General features: G+C 34.4%; 1 protein-coding gene across 2 annotated transcripts in view; it reads left to right on the top strand.

Annotated features, from left to right (window-relative positions):
* Positions 1-17,771, top strand: part of PPP2R5A (protein phosphatase 2 regulatory subunit B'alpha) — a 68,610-nt gene that overhangs the window by 42,335 nt on the left and 8,504 nt on the right. For both annotated transcript variants that reach the window (XM_004013902.6, XM_042229230.2), the window contains 5 exons: positions 8,392-8,484; positions 12,885-13,015; positions 13,532-13,591; positions 14,516-14,624; positions 15,422-15,475. In XM_004013902.6, coding sequence (XP_004013951.1) covers positions 8,392-8,484; positions 12,885-13,015; positions 13,532-13,591; positions 14,516-14,624; positions 15,422-15,475 — 447 coding nt within the window. The remainder of the gene's footprint in view (positions 1-8,391; positions 8,485-12,884; positions 13,016-13,531; positions 13,592-14,515; positions 14,625-15,421; positions 15,476-17,771) is intronic.

Raw genomic sequence — 17,771 nt, 5'->3', positions numbered from 1 at the left:
ATAAATTAAATAAGCAGGGTGACACTACACAGCCTTGACATACTCCTTTACCTGTTTGGAACCAGTCTGTTGTCCATGTCCAGTTCTAGCTGTTGCTTCCTGACCTGCATATAGGTTTCTCAAGAGGCAGGCCAGGTGGTCTGGTATTCCCACTTCTTTCAGAATTTTCCACAGATTATTGTGATCCACACTTTGGCATAGTCAATAAAACAGAAGTAGATGTTTTTCTGGAACTCTCTTGCTTTTTCGATGATCCATTGGATGTTGGCAGTTTGATCTCCGGTTCCTCTGACTTTTCTAAAACCAGCTAAGATAGTGTTAGTGACCTAAAATCTGCAGGCAAGCACAACGAAATGTTTTTCTAGAGAATTAAATGTATTTGCCTATGTTAGTCGCTCAGTTGTGCCCGACTTTTTGCGACCCCATGGACTGCAATCCACCAGGATCCTCTGTCCATGAGATTTTCCAGGCAAGGATACTGGAGTGGGTTGCCATTTCCTTCTCCAGGGGATCTTCCCAACCCAGGGATCGAACCCCGGTCTCCTGCACTGCAGGCAAATTCTTTACCGACTGAGCTACAGGGGAAGCCTGTACTTGCCTACATACAACCAATAATATTAGTTTATCAGATGGCTTGCTGATCGTGTTTAGGTAATTATGTATGTCTCTGTGTGTGTGCTCAGTCGTGTCCAACTCTGCAACCCCATGGACTGTAACCTGCCAGTCTCCTCTGTCCATGGGATTTTTCAGAAAAGAATACTGGAGCAGGTTGTGTAATAACACTATAAAAAGTAGCTATTGTTCATATTTTATGGATAAGCTTAAGATTAAGCTAAAATAGATCAAGAATCCTGCCCAAGATTATGCAAAAAGTAAGTGTTAGGATAAGGTTTATAGCAAAATATTGCTCCAGTGTCCTTGTTCTGCATTATTAAAAACTTTACTGCTTCCCCTAGATACCATCCTATGGTCCAAGACAGATATATACAAATTCTTATGAAGTTTTAATTCATACCTTTTTAGCTTCATTTAACACCATTAAATAAGGTCTCCCACTAGCTATCACTTTTTTTTTTTTTAGACCTCATAAGTGACTTTTTAAAGGTATAATTATACAGGTACAGATGTGCCTTAGTTAAATGGTACAGAAGTTTATATATACACATTCTAACAAGATACAAGAAAATTATTATTACAAAGTATGGTGAAGTGGAAATGATCCTGGTGACAGACCTCTACTCAAATCTCAGTTTTGATAACTTACCTGTGGAAATGACGTTAATTAAGCTGCTAAATTTCTCTGCATCCTCCTTTACAAAGCTGGCATAAAACGGGGTTATATAAAAATTGAATGGGATAACACATGCACAAAACATAGCACAATTTTTTTTTAAACTATAGTATCTGTTTTCTTTTCATTCTCCCTTTTTAAAAAAGATGTACTTTTGATATTTAGAAAGAGGTATATATATACATATATACACACACATTATATATATATATGTATATAATGGTTGCCTTTATGCTGATACCTTTAAGAAATACCCTTGGTGCTTTCTTTTGTAGCTAGTTTATTGATTCTCCAGAGTGAACAGTATTGAAATTAGTAAGTAGTCTTTTCTTCCTCTACTTCCTGCCTCTCTAGCATCTAGTATAAGTAATACACTTTTACTCTCACAGTAAATACCTATATGCCCATCACTTGTCATTAGTTCTGTAGGAAACTTATTTAATATTTACTGTCAATCCTTATGAAAATTTTTTCTGATCATTTCTTGGTAATCTGAAGCTCATTCTTTAGTAGAAGGTCTCTGAGTTCTTGCATATTTCATAGCAGTTTGTCTGTAGCCTTCACGTTTAAAGATCAGCTTGAATTGATGTAAAATCCTTGGTTTAGCTTCTTTCCTTAAATTCCTTAAGTACCTTAAATATTCCATTGTCTTCAGTCTGATTTTTTTTTCTCTCAAATTCTTGGTGGTTTTGCTTGGATGCCCAAAAGATATTTTTCCTTTAACGGCTAGTTGCTTTTATTGAGCTATATGTAAGTGTTGACTTTTCACATCAGTTTTCCTAGTTGAATGGTGTTCTTTCACTGTAAAAGCCCACTTCTATTTCTGAAACGTTTTCTTCAGTATACTTTTTAGTATTTATTTCATTCTACCACGTTTTTCTTCTTCTTTCTGCTGTTCATGTTGATTCTGTTCTTCTGTCTCTGTATCTTTTCCCTTGAAATCTTTTTGTTTTTCTCATCTCTTTCTGTATTTTGTTGAACTGTTTCTGATTTCCCTTTTTTCTTTACTCTTTAATTTTTCCATTACTGTAGTTGAAAGGCAGACTGACGGAATGAATATTTAGTTTTTCCAGCTTCAGTAGTAGAGACATACGGGGGGAAGGGAATGGGTGTTATACTGGCTTATCTATAATGCCTGCCACAGGCTTGAACCATTGGAGACAAGAGTCTGTCCTGAATAAAATGAAAAATGATAGCTTTGTTAATGACAATAGGATAGATAACATCAGCTATTTTCTACATAGTCCCTGGGAGATAGAGAAGAACCGTGCTTCATATATGGGTGCTCGGTGTTGCTTCAGATTATATTGTTTAGTTTGGGGAAGGTTGGGTTTTTTCTGGCAGCATCATGTGGCTTGCATGTGGCTCTTAGTTCCTCCTAGGCCCTTGTCAGTGAAAGTGCAAAGTCCTAACCACTGGACCGCCAGGGAATTCCCCCAGATTATATTGTTGATTTTTATTTTGCAAGGACTTGAATTTTTTAGTGACATTTCATTTTATATTTTATTATAAAAGACAAGAGAAAGAAATTAATATTCTAAACTACTTGGGACATTTTAAAGCAGTAGTCTGCTTCATTATTTATTTGATCTGTCTAGCACCTATACATCCAAATAGAATGAAAGAAGAATTCTAGGATTAGTGTAAATTGATAAAACTTTCAAGATTTAATAGCACATTAGCGCTTATAGAATAGAAAATCTGAAGTGGTAAACTACTTTTTAGTAGCACTGCACACAGTTCATCTGAAATTTATACCATGGTTTTTGTAAAATCAGCAATACTGGGTTTAATAATAAAGAGGTTTTAAAAGCATGAAATTCTCGTTAGCTGTTAAGTTGTACATATTTTTGATCACATGTAGTTGGATAATCTCAAAAGAATCTCTTCAGTCTTTGAATTTTGAAAAATAGTTTTTCCATTAAGACATTTTTATATGCCCTTGAGAATTAACTAAAATTTCAGCCATACATACAATGTGCTTTTGGTTTTTCACTGGTATGGTCTGAGATTTCACTTAAATTTGCTGAAACTAATGGTTCTTAAATTTTAGGGGATGGTGAGTTACTTTCAAAATATGATTTTTAAAAAGTGTGTGTTCACTGAGATAAATTCACAGAGACATACAAGAAATATACATTCATAGTCTTCTGATTAAAAGGCTCTGCTCTAAATATAAGTGTTTATAGTTTAAAATATTTCTAGTAATTAAATTTGATATACAGTTTTTAAATCTGGCAGTCAGATGGCCTGCTAAATATGAAGTGAACTGATTGGTAGGATTTGTTACTATTTAGTCATCGTATTTTCTTTACAGTAAAATGTTAAAGCTGTTCTGATGAGTGAAATTATAGTGTAGCACTGATGAAATTTGCTCAATTAAAATTTCTGTCCTGGTTGTTAATATTATTTGAATCCACCTGAAATTTTTTGTTTGGTACTAAGTTTGCATTTTATTAATACATTTAGCTTATTGGATCTTTGCTGCTAGAGATTAACTTGGTAGGGTGAAAAAAAACATTAAATTTAGTCAATGAGGGGAAAAATCTCAGATAATTTCAAAACCTTTCAAAATTTTGTTTCTTCAACCTTTTCATGAGTTTTCTTAAAATGTGCTAATTTACAATTTCTTTTTACTTTTTTTTCCACACTGTAATGGAAATACTAATGAACAGTGGAATAAAGAAACACAGAAGAAAAGAACAAAAGAAAGGCCATTTCAGTACTAGGGGATTGGTGGATTGGTCATATCTTTTAATTTACTAAATATTATATGATAATTATTAATATACAACAGTTATGTTATTTTAAATTTTTCTTTCCTAAATATTATTGCTTTATATTTATTGAAGACCAAAAAGATACATAATTTTCTATGTAGGTAGTTACAGATAGAGAGGCATGACTGCTCTACTAGCCTGGAATACAGGCAGATTATGTAGTATTTTTGTTTTCTTTTATCAGTTCTCTTTTTGGCACAGATAATTAAGATGCAATTATGTAGTATACTGAATAGAACATAGACCTGTTTAAGATAACTTGGCTTTAGGGACTAGAGACTCTTCTTTATGATCTGTATAAGTAGAAATTTAAACTGGGGACATATATATTTTATAATGTACACCTTCATGTTCAAATACTTCTTGACCAGATACTATATTTTAAATATTTGCATGTTCCAAGAATCTAAAATTATAGGGACCATAGCTTAATGCACTAACACTTATACACAGAAATAGAAAAGAAACATCTTTTATCCTTATTTAAGATTGAGAAACATTTTTATTACTTTAACCTTTTTATCATAGTTATTTGTTATTAATTATCTTTTTAATTATTATAGTTAAAAGAGCAGGAGGGAAAACAGGTTGATCCTATATAAGCTATTCAGGGTTCACACAGAATATGTCTTATTTTTAAAAGGATTACAGAGGAGAGAAAAAGATTCTTACAGAACTAAGATTTTGTTACTGTTTGCTGTGTCCTAGGCAGCAGGTGGCACTAGTGGTAAGAACCTGCCTGCCAGTGCAGGAGACAGAAGAGATGTGGGTTTGATCCCTGGGTCAGGAAGATCCCCTGGGTTGCATGGCACCCACTCCAGTATTCTTGCCTGGAGAATCCCATGGACAGAGGAGCCTGGTGGGCTACAGTCCATAGGGTCGCACATAATTGGACATGACTGAAGCAACTTAGCATGCATGCAGGCAATGTTCTAGGCACTTACTATCTCTCATTTAGCTTAGTATATGTTAATTCTTATATAAATTCTTTCAAATATTAGATGAATTTTTAAAACTCCATTTGAGTTAGCTTCCTCTTAATAGAGGTTGGAAAACATTCAGTCAACATATTCCTTGAAAAAGAGCCTTTTGTATATTTGTAAATCATTAAAGTTGCTTTTAAATCTTTGCCTTTCTAGGTCAAACATTTCTAGTTCCTTTAGCTTTTGGTATAGGTCTTATTTTCAAATACAGTAATATATTACAAATACATTAAGAATCTTTGCTGTTTTGTGTTGTGCCTTCTAAGCTCTTTTATTGGTAAAGACCAGAATTTTATTTATTTTACCTACCATAGGAAAGACACAGTGAGTACTGAGTAGAAAGGAAAGATTATCCTTCATTCCTTATAGTTTTTAGTTATGTTAGTTATCATTTTTTAGGGTGCTTTTTGGCTTATAGGAATAGGAAGACCAGCCATACACCGCTCATGCATGAAGTTTGCCATTTTATTAAAGAGTTAAACTCATTGCTGAAAGTATCTGTTGTCCTTTGCAGCATGGTTTCTTAGGTTCTTGGGGCAAATCAGTTTTTCATGTGGAATAAGATAGAGAAACTTTAATACAGAAATACAGTTTCTCAACAACTGTGATATTTCATTCAGCAAATATTTATTGGTCATCTGTTGTTTTTAGGCATTATTCTAAATATTGGGGGTTAAGTATTGAACTGATAAGCAAACTGTCTTACATTCTTGGGGGAAAGAATAACTAATACTATGTCAGGGTGTGATAGATAGAATTAAAAACAATAGTGCAGGATAGAGGGTATAGAGAGAGTGAATGGAGACAGGATGCAATTTTATAGAAATGTGGTCTTAGTTGTGCCACATTGAAGATTTTTAGCTCTGTAGATCACTCGTATTTATTCTGCCCGTTTGGGATTATTCAACATGTGTTTAACTTTTCGTCGTCATCTCTTCAGTGGTGCTAAGTTGGTAGCATAAAAGCAATTCGCTGCTAATCCTGACTGGTCACTTAATTAATGGTCACTGTGTCAGGTAAACAGTGCTGATGAAAGCTCTGTAAGAAATACATGTCATATCTGTGATAGGTGCAGGTTTCAACTGGGTATGTGATTTAGAGGGTGCATTTTGATCTGGAGCTTGATGTCAAATAAGTTTCCCAGAAGACATGCTATTGCTGTTAAAATTAATAAGCCTTAAGCCCTCCATTTCTGACTCAGGGTTGACTTGGTCCCACCTTACCACTGCTTTTAACTCGGGATCTGTGTAAATATTCCGCATCTCTGATTCCATACCCACCAGCTTCTACCCTACACTGTCTTCTTCTACTTATCTTATAAAAAGCCCTCCTCTTTCTTCTTGTCCAAAATTAAGTCTAATGCAGGGCTCAAATTGTGTGTCCTTAAAACTTTTCCTGTTGACCTTATCCCACAGTGATATAGCCCTTTTCTAAATGTCTCCTGCACTCAATAGTTTTGCCATATAGTTCTTGTGTATATACCATTTTATGTTTTTATTTTTGTCTTACTTCCCCAATATGTGAATGAGCTTTACAGTGCCTACTATCTATTCATACTAAACATAGCTAAAGGAAGACTTGTCTTTTCTACCCCCATTTCCGATGCCAAATACATAGATTTTCTATACCAAGAAATTCTCCAATTCTCACTGCGTGTCCTACGGTTTATTCATTCTGACACTGACTGCCCACAGTTAGCAGGGACCTCTAGGGTGAAGGGCTCAGTCCATCAAGACTGTTGCTCACTGCAGGTGACAGTCACGATTCTGGGCCTCCCATCCGTCTAACTAACTGGCTATAAATATGGGGTTACCATGACCCACTCTTCCAGTTCAGTAATTTGTTATAAGAGCTCACAGAACTCAAGGAATCACTTTACTTACTGTTACCAGTTTGTTATAAAGGATAAAACTCAGAAACAGCCAAATAGAAGCGAGGCATGTGGTAAGGTGTGGCAAAGGGCTCGGGTTTTCCATGTGCCACCCTCTTAGCACTTTGATGTGTTCACCAGCCCAGAAGTTCTTCAGACTCCTGTGCTTAGGTTTCTGATGGTCCCAGGTGGTGACGATTGTTGTTCAGTTGCTAAGTCGTGTCCAACTCTACCTCTGTTACCAAGCTGACTGTCACAGCATTGCAACACTTGTCTTCAAGAAACCCTGATGTGGGGCTAAAGAATGCACCTGCCAATGCCGGAGTCTGATCCCTTGCTTGGAAAGATTCCCTGGAGAAGGAAGTGGCATCCCACCCCAGTATTCTTGCCTGGGAAATCCCACGGACAGAGGAGCCTGGCAGGCTACAGTCCATGGGTCGCAAAAGAGTTGGACACGACTTAGCGACTAAACAACAACAACCTTTAGGGATGCCAGAGAGAAGTTGTGAAGTACTTTAAGGAAAAGGTAAAAGTTCTCAACTGGATAAGGAAAGAAAAAAAGCATATGCTGACATTGCTATTTGTGGTAATAAATCTTCTATCTGTGAAATTCTGAGGAAGGAAAAAAAAAATCACGCTGGTTTTGCTGTTACACCTCAGACTACAAAAGGTATGGCCACAGTGCGTGGTAAGTGCTCAGTTAAGCTGGAAAAGGCATTAAATTTGTGGATGGAAACCATGAATAGAAAAGGGTCCAGTGCCATTCAGTCATGGGGAGGTGGTGCTTAGAACTTAGCACTCGAGGTTAAGAGGGCAGTACTGTATTTTTAAGATGCTTAGCACTTTTTAAGTAAAGGCTTATTAGGGCTTTTAGTTTATTCACTGTGGTGCACAGACATTTATTTCTGAGCCCTGCACGTAGAGGATTTGGTTAATTATTTCTAAAGTGTGGATAAGATATCCTGGTTTCGATTTAGTTACTTTTTTCCCTCTGTAGTTTTATAGAAGGACTTGAACTTTTTCTCTTTTTTAAAACTGATACTGATACACTGTTCCTTACAATTCAGTTTATTCTTATCTGGAGGTTTCTGATCCTGCATTTAAGTAACTCTGGAAATTAAGGTGAAGTAGTTTAGGAGACCACTGAAGAAAGGTTCCCAGTGAGTATGGAGTGCAACGTCTTCTAACTTAAATATTTTATAGGCATCGTCTTTGTTTTCTGGCTCCTGTAAGTTAATATTTTCAATGAATGATGCAAAGCAATAAATCCAAAATGTACCAACTTGGGAGACAAATTGTGTGTATATATTTAGTTCTGAAAAAAATGTTACCAATTCATCACATTTTATAATGAGATCTGAAATCTCATTACTAAGTTGTTAAGGGAGGTATGTTTTTTATATGAATTTTACATGCAGTAAAATTTTATAGGCTTCATCTTGGCTTTTATTTCATTTTGTCCTACAGTTGGTGTATGAATTCTTCTTGAGATTTTTGGAGAGCCCTGATTTCCAGCCTAGCATTGCAAAGCGATACATTGATCAGAAATTTGTACAACAGGTAAGGAATTCTTCTGTCTTAAATTTCCTTATATTCATTTCAGCAGTGATTTATTAACTTGTGATTAAAATAGTCTTTCAAAAGTTTAAGGATTTCTTTTTAACAGCACCTAATATTCTTGCCAGATGATGAGAACTAAAAGTAAAGTAGCTTTGAGAATACAGGAGTATTTTTAATCAAGGTTTGCCTTCTGTTATATCAATTAAATTATCCTGTCTAAATCCTAAATTTTCACAGTTGTTTTATAAAGACCAGAAAAGCAAGCCTTGTTGGAATGTGTAACTTAGAAAATTTGGTATAACTAAGGGGAAAACCATTTAAAAAAATTTTTAGTCTTTGAGCTTGAACTTGACATATAGTTCTAAGCACTGTGACAGAGAGGGGGAAAATAAATATGAAATTATTTTCAGAAGTTTGGGCTTTATGTCACTACCTTTTCTCCCTTACTCCTTCCCACCTTACGAATTCTAGCCACCCAGTTCCTAAACCACAGATAAAATATTTAAGAAGGAAAGGAGCTAAATATATGTGATACCTTCTTTCTTTTTATAAGTTGATTGTTAGCTGGATTTTTTTTTATTTTGGAGCCTAATACTTAAAATTCGTTTCTTAGAATGTGTTCATTTTTATTTTCAAAATCTTTTCAGTAACTTACAGGCATCTTCCAAATACAAAGGACTTCACTGGCCCTAGACAAAATTGTGAAGTAGAGCAAACTTCTCTGGGTCCATTTTCTCTTTTGAAGTACTTAGCTGTGAGTGAGGTCTCATTAGGAATTTGATACTCTCCTTTTCTAAAGTAATTAGCATTTTAAAGAAAGGCAGAGGACGAGTGGAAGGGCAGTAACGAAGTGCTGAGGCCAGGATTAAAGATCATTACAAGGACCTTTGCTGCCTTCTTCCCACCATTATGTGTCCCCTAGGATAAAGCTCATGAGCTCCACGTATTGGAGTTAATTTCTGATCATCTGCTACAGCTACCACGTAAAGTATTTTCACTAGTGCTGTGAAGTATTGATAAATGAAGAACATTGTCATTGTCCTTTAACCTTTCATGTAGTTCTTCAGAAACTATGACGAAATACTAGATGTGTGTTAACTGTAAAATGTTGATTTCATTTCAATACCAAGTTAGAAACAGTCATTAAATGGAGCTCTGTTATTTTGGTATTAGAGATGAATGCACGTTTCCTTCTGTAGCTCTCTTGTGCTATAGAAGAAATACAGTGTATTAAGGAACTTTATGGCACCACACTCCAGTACTCTTGCCTGGAAAATCCCATGGATGGAGGAGCCTGGTAGGCTGCAGTCCATGGGGTCGCTAAGTTGGACATGACTGAGTGACTTCACTTTCACCTTTCGCTTTCATGCATTGGAGAAGGAAATGACAACCCACTCCAGTGTTCTTGCCTGGAGAATCCCAGGGACGGGGGAGCCTGGTGGGCTGCCGTCTGTGGGGTCGCACAGAGTCGGACACGACTGAAGTGACTTAGCAGTAGCGAAGGAACTTTAGTAATGCTGTGTTAAATTGTATTTAAGATAATAGGTTGAGTGGAACAATTGCTGTAGGGCTTCTTCACCCTGGAGTTTGAGGTATTTTGGCTGGTGGATTATTCAGTGGGTTTGGAGGGCAGCAGGAAGAAAACTGGTAGGATAGGACCCATTTTCTACCGTCTACTCTAAATGCCTGAACTGTCCAAGAAGCCAAGGCCTCATTATTTGTTTCTAACAGTTTACATCACTGTGCTTTCACAGATCACTGCTCTGAGGTATTCTTAGTGTGTTGCTTCAATAAATATTACTGTGACATTTCTCAGCTTTTATATTTTGAAATTATTTAATTAGGTGGTAAGTTTAAGATGTAGAGGTATAGGAGAAAAATCTGAAGTATAAATTTGGACGTTTGTTATTGCAAGAGAAGAAAACAAATATGTAATTCCAGGTTGTGCTCAAATCATTTCCTGAAGGAGGAAGCTAAGAATTATTTGGTGCTTTTTATGTGCCAGGCACTGCCCTTATCTGCTGTTACATAAAGAGCTAGATCATGTCCAAATTTACAGAGCTGAAAGATGACACAATCAGGATTTGATTATATATAATAGGTTATAAATGTGATTATATAAAACAAATTATTTTATTTAGATTATAATATTTCAAAATATTTACTTAAATAGATTTTCTACTTAGCTAACAACTGTTCTCTAATATTTCACATTGACCCCGAGGATCGACTTGTATTATATTTGTTCTTGAATTAGACATAGTGACCTGAATAATTAAGGATTGCTTTTATTAATTTCAAAACATATCTTCCAAGTAAACTCAACATCAGAAACTTGTATTTGAGTGTCTTAAGTGAATAGTTATTAGAATAATTTGAAGTGACTCAATTAGGTATAATAATACAAATTCTCATGCTTTATGGATATTTTTAGCTGGAGCCTCATGCAGTACTTAATCTGGCAAACACCAAATGCAGACAATAAACAAGACACTTTAGGATTATAACTGAAGTCATCACTATTCTCAAAGAACACGCACTTGTGTAGAAGAGATACACAAATTAACAATTACATATAATTAAAGACAAAATGGAAAAAAAACTTCAAGGTTCAGAGCTTCCTATCATGACAGTAATTATTAGATTGATGAAAAAGTAATTGCAGTTTTGGACCGTGAATTTTCAATCATTATAACTATACTTAAACACATCTTTATTAATAAAATAAGAACCATTACAATCAACACGTTTTTGCCAACGAGATATGTTTGTTTATTCCTAAAAAATCCATGCTTCAGGATTCAGCGAAGTCTTGAAAAGCATTTTCTGCCTCCTACTAGTTGTGGAAGCATTTTCCCTGAAAAAGTTGTCGAGATGCTTGAAGAAATGGTAGTGCGTTGGCAGGAGGTCAGGTAAATATGGGGAATGAGGCAAAACTTTGTAACCCAGTTCATTCAACTTTTGGGACTTGCAGTCAGGCGTTGTCATGGAGCATTGGGCCCTTTTTGTTCCAAAGCTGACTGCAGATATTGCAGTTTTTGGTGATCTCATTGATTTGCTGAGCATACTTTTCAGGTGTAATGGTTTCGCTGGGAATCAGAAAGCTGTGGTGGGTCAGACTAAACAGTGGCCATGACCTTTTTGAGGTGCAAGTTTGGCTTTAGGAGATGCTTTGGAGCTTTTCCTCAGTTCACCCACTGAGCTGGTCATCAGCGGCTGTCGTTTAAAATCCACTTTTCATCACACATCAACAATCCAATCGAGAAATGGTTTGTTGACGAATTATAGAATAAGAGAAGACAACATTTCAAAATGATGATCTTTTTGATTTATGGTCGGCTCACGAGGCATCCACTTACCGAGCTTTTTCACCTTTCCAGTTTCCTTCAAATGCCAAGTGACTGTATGATGGTCAGTGTTGAGTTCTTCAGCAGCTTCTCATGTCCTTGTAAAAAGATCCATTTCAATATTGCTCTCAACTGGTCGCTGTCAGTTTCCGGTGGCCAGCTCCTGTCTTTCTCATCTTCAGGGCTGTCATCTCCTTTGTGAAACTTCTTGAACCACCACGGCCTGTACATTTGTTAGCAGTCCCCAGGCCAAATGCATTGTCGATGTTGTGAGTTGTCTCTGCTGCTTTACGACCCATTTTGAACTCAAATAGAAAAATCATTCAAGTTTGCTTTTTGTCTAACATCATTTCCATAGTCTGAAAGTCATTGGGCTTTTATTAGCAAAAAAGCATAAAGCAAGAAACACACATTAAAATGATGTATAGCATAACCACATTTACTTAAAAATGTATTCCAATGTCAATACCAAACAGCAGGCTTCAACAGTGCAGAACAGCAATTACTTTTGCACCAATCTAATAACAATCCCAAAGTACAGAACATGAAATTCCTTGATGACTTCATAGGTAATTGTATTTTATAAATAGATTTTTATTTTTTGCTAAGAAAATCCAACTTTTTATTTAAAACACAGTAATATAAACTTATTTATTTAACAATTTGCAATCTACAAGCTTAAGATTCTAAAAGCATTTTTAAAAAATCTCAGATTTCAACAGTTTAAAATTATAAGCTATGTTTAGTAGCCAGGAGTAGGACAGAATTTTAAAATTGAGTAGGAAGGCAAAAAAAAATTGCACTTTTTTTTTGAAGTGTTCATTTGATTTATTGTGCGTTCTTTTTCAAAATGAAATAAAATAAATAACTCCGTAAGCTTTAGTGCCATTCTTTAGTGCCACTTCTTTAGTGCCATTATTTAGCAATAATAAAGTCAATCTGATAGGGTGCAGAGTCTTTGTAAAAAATTTAAAGATTTTCTGGGAATCAAAATTAGAGTGAAGTGTTAGCTCAATTATTTTTACAAAGTAATTTCTCAGATTTTTTTTAAAGCTCCTGGAGCTTTTTGATAGTGAAGATCCCAGAGAACGTGACTTCCTGAAGACTGTTCTACATCGAATTTATGGGAAATTTCTTGGATTAAGAGCATTCATCAGAAAACAAATTAACAACATTTTCCTCAGGTATATTATTTGTATATTCATGTATAGCACTTTTTTCCCTTCCATATTTTTTTATTCCAATTTCTTTAGGTTAGTTTTTAATGTCTGAAACTTATGAACTTAACTGATAGTAGTCGAGTCATTTCTAGCCTATTTTGTGGATATCATTTGATTGCATCTAACTTTTTCTTGTAACTTCTCATCTAAGTGGATAGTACTAATGACAGTTTTTAATAGATAATACAAATGTTATTCACGGTTAAATTTTACTGAGAGAAGAACTTGTCTGTTTGAGCACTTATTTTAAAAAATCCTGTATAAATACTGTTTAAATCAATAGCTCTTAAAGTATTTTCAGTTGATGTTCTGACAAAGCTAATTAAATATATGTGGGCCCTATCTTGACTACTTTATAAATGAAATCATTAAGTAGGTGCTTCCGATTAGGGGGTTTTGCTTTAATCTTTGTACCTTCCTGCATCTTTCATTCAGTTTAGTTTTCTGATATTTTTCTTTATATCTTTGTTTGAAATTCAGGTTTATATATGAAACAGAACATTTCAATGGTGTTGCTGAACTCCTTGAAATTTTAGGAAGGTAAGTCAGTTTTTTGTTCTTTTTAAGAATTAAGTAACTTTGAATGTTTTGTGTATTAATATATTAGCTGGGATTAGAGAAATTATTTCACATTTTATAATTTGAATATACAGTATAAGGCATAATTTCTCAACTGAATTCTTACTGTAACTTCTTAGGGGGTCAGCATATTAAAGTAGTGCCACACAAAGCATCTGTTTCAGAGTAGACTTCCTGCTTTTGAAACTGTGGCATATTTTATGCCTAATCTTGCCAGACCGCCTCAGAAATTTCCAGGATCTGATTGGGAAGAGATGAAATAAGCTATAGTGAATTTTTGATGAAGTTACAGGAAGTTACATTCTTGTTCCAATGTTGATAAACCATTCCCGTACATCTGTTCTTTTTAGAAGAATCTATAGCCTTTGATTTTAGTTCTATGAACTTTTTTGCCTTCTTGTTCACCACATAGCAGTATTAACCTGAGAGTTTAGACCCTCTATTTAAAGAATGGTTTTAGTCTCCTCTGTTAATATTTAGGGCATGATTATGGAGAGAACTGTTCTTAATTTCAGAACTTTCAATAAAGTAAGAGAAACTACCCGTTTACTTCAGAATATATTGAAAATTCTAACAATATTGTGATACTGACTCTCCTGTACTTTAGAGAAGAAAAATAAAGGCATCAATAAGTGATAGACTTTATAGAAAATGTAAAATTTCTTACTGGGACATTAAATTGGCAGTTCTCATTTTCTTTTGGGACCATTGTGTGACTTAGAGGAACAGGCTTCCTAGTGATAGTCTGTCTAACTTAGGTTGCAGATAAGTAAGTCATTCAACACCAGGCCTGAAGCAAAGCAGTTCCTATGTACTTGGGGATGTACTAACTTAGAAATAAAGTAGTAACTACGTAACCCTTCCCCTGCCTTTTTTTCCCTCCAGTATTATCAATGGCTTTGCATTGCCACTGAAAGCAGAACATAAACAATTTCTAATGAAGGTTCTTATTCCTATGCATACTGCAAAAGGATTAGCTTTGTTTCATGCTCAGGTAAGTAGCAGATTTCACGTGAAATGAACATTGTTTCAAAAACTGATATAAAGGCAGAGAAACTGAGAAATACTGAGGTGGCAATTTTAAGTATACTTAAGCAATTTGCTTTGTAAGTTGCCCAAAGCAAATTTTTAATTATATCATAATTTTTAAAGCATGATGATATTTAGTATTCTTAAATAAGCTCAATGCATTTTAAGTATAGATATAGGAAAAATCAAGTTCTTTTCTAGTCCAGGCCCTGACCTAATTAACTGTGTGACTTTGAATACATCCCACATATTTGCAGACTGTTCTGTCTAGCCTCCGTGACCTAGTTAGAGAATGATTTTGGTTTCTTCTATTAACACTCAGAGAATATCATATCAGTATAGGCATACATGCTAGAAACATGCTAAAAAACTAAAATGTTAGCGCTAGACTTATTTCACTCAGCTTTATTTATCTGTTTGTTTAGTGGGCTATGGTTACATTTTTGATTTATAAGACAAAGACAGTTACTTTTAATTCCCCAAAGAACTGCTCTACCGCCTCAGTAATATGGAAAGATTGATATGCCCAACTACATTTTCTTTAATATTTCAGTTAACTTAATATTCAGAAGTTACTACTAAAAAAGGACATCTTTTTTAAGTAGAACTTATTTACATAATTATGGGTCTATTTATTTTTATATATTGCCATAAACTGAAGTTTATTAAAATGAAGTAGTTTTGTTAGCTAAATATAAAAATCCTGCATTACTAAATGTTACTTCATTCAGTAACATTTATAAACTGTCCCTTTCATTTTAGCTAGCCTACTGTGTTGTACAGTTCCTGGAGAAAGATACAACACTAACAGAACCTGTAAGTGTTTTACTTATTTTTATGTTTTTGGTCTACATCATAGCATTTTATTTTAGCTTCCTTTATACTCTTATAGCTCTACCAAACAGTCGTAGTAATATATTTTAAATTAAAATCATTTGGAAGAAGAAAAGTGAGGTTAATCTGTATTTAAAGAATAAGAATGGGATGGCAAGTTCTCATGAATTATGTGTCTTAAATAACTTAAATATAGGTTAAAATTAATATATAGTAGTTAAGATGTGTGATGACAGGCTCAGATGACTACAGTGAAATCATTTATACATTTATTATCTTCAGTGGTAATCTTTTCATCTTCATTCACCTTTTAAAATTAAAACATTAAAACATACTGTAAGGATTCCAAATTTCCTTGAATTTTCCTTATATTTCCTTGAATTTTGTTTTATCTTTAGAAATAGGATTTTCCCTCTTAGTTATGATAAACCATGTGTTTCCTTGTCTTGAGTGACTGAGCTATAATCTTGGAGTAAAGATTATTTACTTTATGAATCAGCATAGCAATTCAGTCTTAGAATTCTCCTGCTTACTAATTATCTATTAATACAAAGATTCAGGAGAGAACAAAAATTTTACCATGAAAATTGAAGATTGAAGAAAAACAAGAGATAAGTTTAGGGAGAAACAGAAAAGGATAAACACTTAGAAAACAACGTTTTAACCTTGGTGAATATAAGTATTCTGAGAGAGTGTTTTCTAGGTATTCTAAATCTAAATAGTTAAAGAGTTCTTGACGAACAGCACAGGGTTTGAAGGATTTAAATTATGTAATTTTCTTCATATTAGAACTTTCTGAGGCAAGGGGCACTTGCAAAAATTACATACTTGGTCCTCCTTTGACTTGAGTTTTGTGTGTGTAAAGGAACAAAAGGTATTTTTCCGCTCGCTGATATTTAGAGCTTTAGACTTTTTAGATTTGCAGTTCTTTCTGAAATAGCTAAAAACAGTTTTTAAAGACAAATAGAATTAGAAGCCCAATACTTACATGAAACCACATTAACCTCTAAAGTGGATTAAAACTTAATAGAAATCCATGATAACATATTAGAATTTAGAAAAAGAAAGCCCATAATATGGTTTATGCTTGGTGGCTAATAAACAGATATGCATTAAATATGGTTAAGTTAATATGGAGTGGATTTCGGAGATTGCTGATTTCTTTTTAAAGAGTGAAAGGTTAGGGAGAGGGATGAGGGCCAGACATTTGAGTTAGGTGAGTTAATAGCGATAGGAGCAGCATGAGGAGGTAAAACGTCCAAGTTGACAAAGGAAAATATTTTTTAATACATTAAGATCTGCAGATAATAGAGATCTTGCAATTACTATTCTAGGCCATCCTAGCACCAAAATTATGGCCATAGTACTTGGGTTTGAGCCCTAATAATCATTTTCTAGAAGCCTGGCATTCATATCAAAGCTTCCTACAAATTGTAAATAAGTCAGAGGTTTGGTTGGTTTGTTACATTCTTCGTGTTCCTAGATCTTGTATTGAAATTATTTTATTTTCCAGAATGGAAATGACTTTATTGTTATATCCATTTATCAAAATAATGTGTTAATTTGATTCACATAAGACAAAACCGTAAAGCATAAGGTGAAGGAATTCCTTGAAATTCCCCTAAAGATAACCATACAAATTGGTGAATACATTGCTATAAATTTTTTCTGCATGTATGTTTGTGTGTAGTTAAAACAGTGGGAAATGCTGACTGGGTTTTTTCACCTCTCAGTATAACATGGATATCTTGCCATATTAGTCTGCTTCATATTTTCGTTGGTAGCATCAAATTCCATTGTATGGATTGACATATTTAATTCATCCTCAATTCATGGACACTTGAGTTATTGGCGTTTTTGTTGCTATTAACATGTTGCTGGGTATGGAGATGTTTTAGTGTGTTGAAATTATTCTTTGTCCTGTCTGTAGTGTTGGCTTACAAAAAAAATCTTAATGTGTGTATTAAATTATCCTCAGAACTGCACACCAAAAAAAGATAAGGTTTACTGTATGTAACATTTTTAATAAACCAAGTTATTGAAATTAAAACCTGTTTCTGGGTCAGAGTACAGTGTGTGATAGTGCCTGTTTCCCCACATCAGCCGGTACTGAATACTGTTTTAAATTTTTGCTAGTCCAATAAGCATGAAATATTTTAATTGGATTTTAAAAATTATCACAGCCATACTCTTATAAAGTTATTGGTCATTTATATTTCTGTGTCCTTTCCCTACTTTTAAGCCTTTGCCTATTGTGTTTTGCAAGTATTTTTTTTTA

The sequence above is a fragment of the Ovis aries genome, chromosome 12 (genome assembly GCF_016772045.2).
Source record: "Ovis aries strain OAR_USU_Benz2616 breed Rambouillet chromosome 12, ARS-UI_Ramb_v3.0, whole genome shotgun sequence".
Lineage (NCBI taxonomy): Eukaryota > Metazoa > Chordata > Mammalia > Artiodactyla > Bovidae > Ovis > Ovis aries.
Note: the sequence above shows the minus strand (reverse complement) of the source record. Positions and strands in the feature narration are given on the sequence as shown.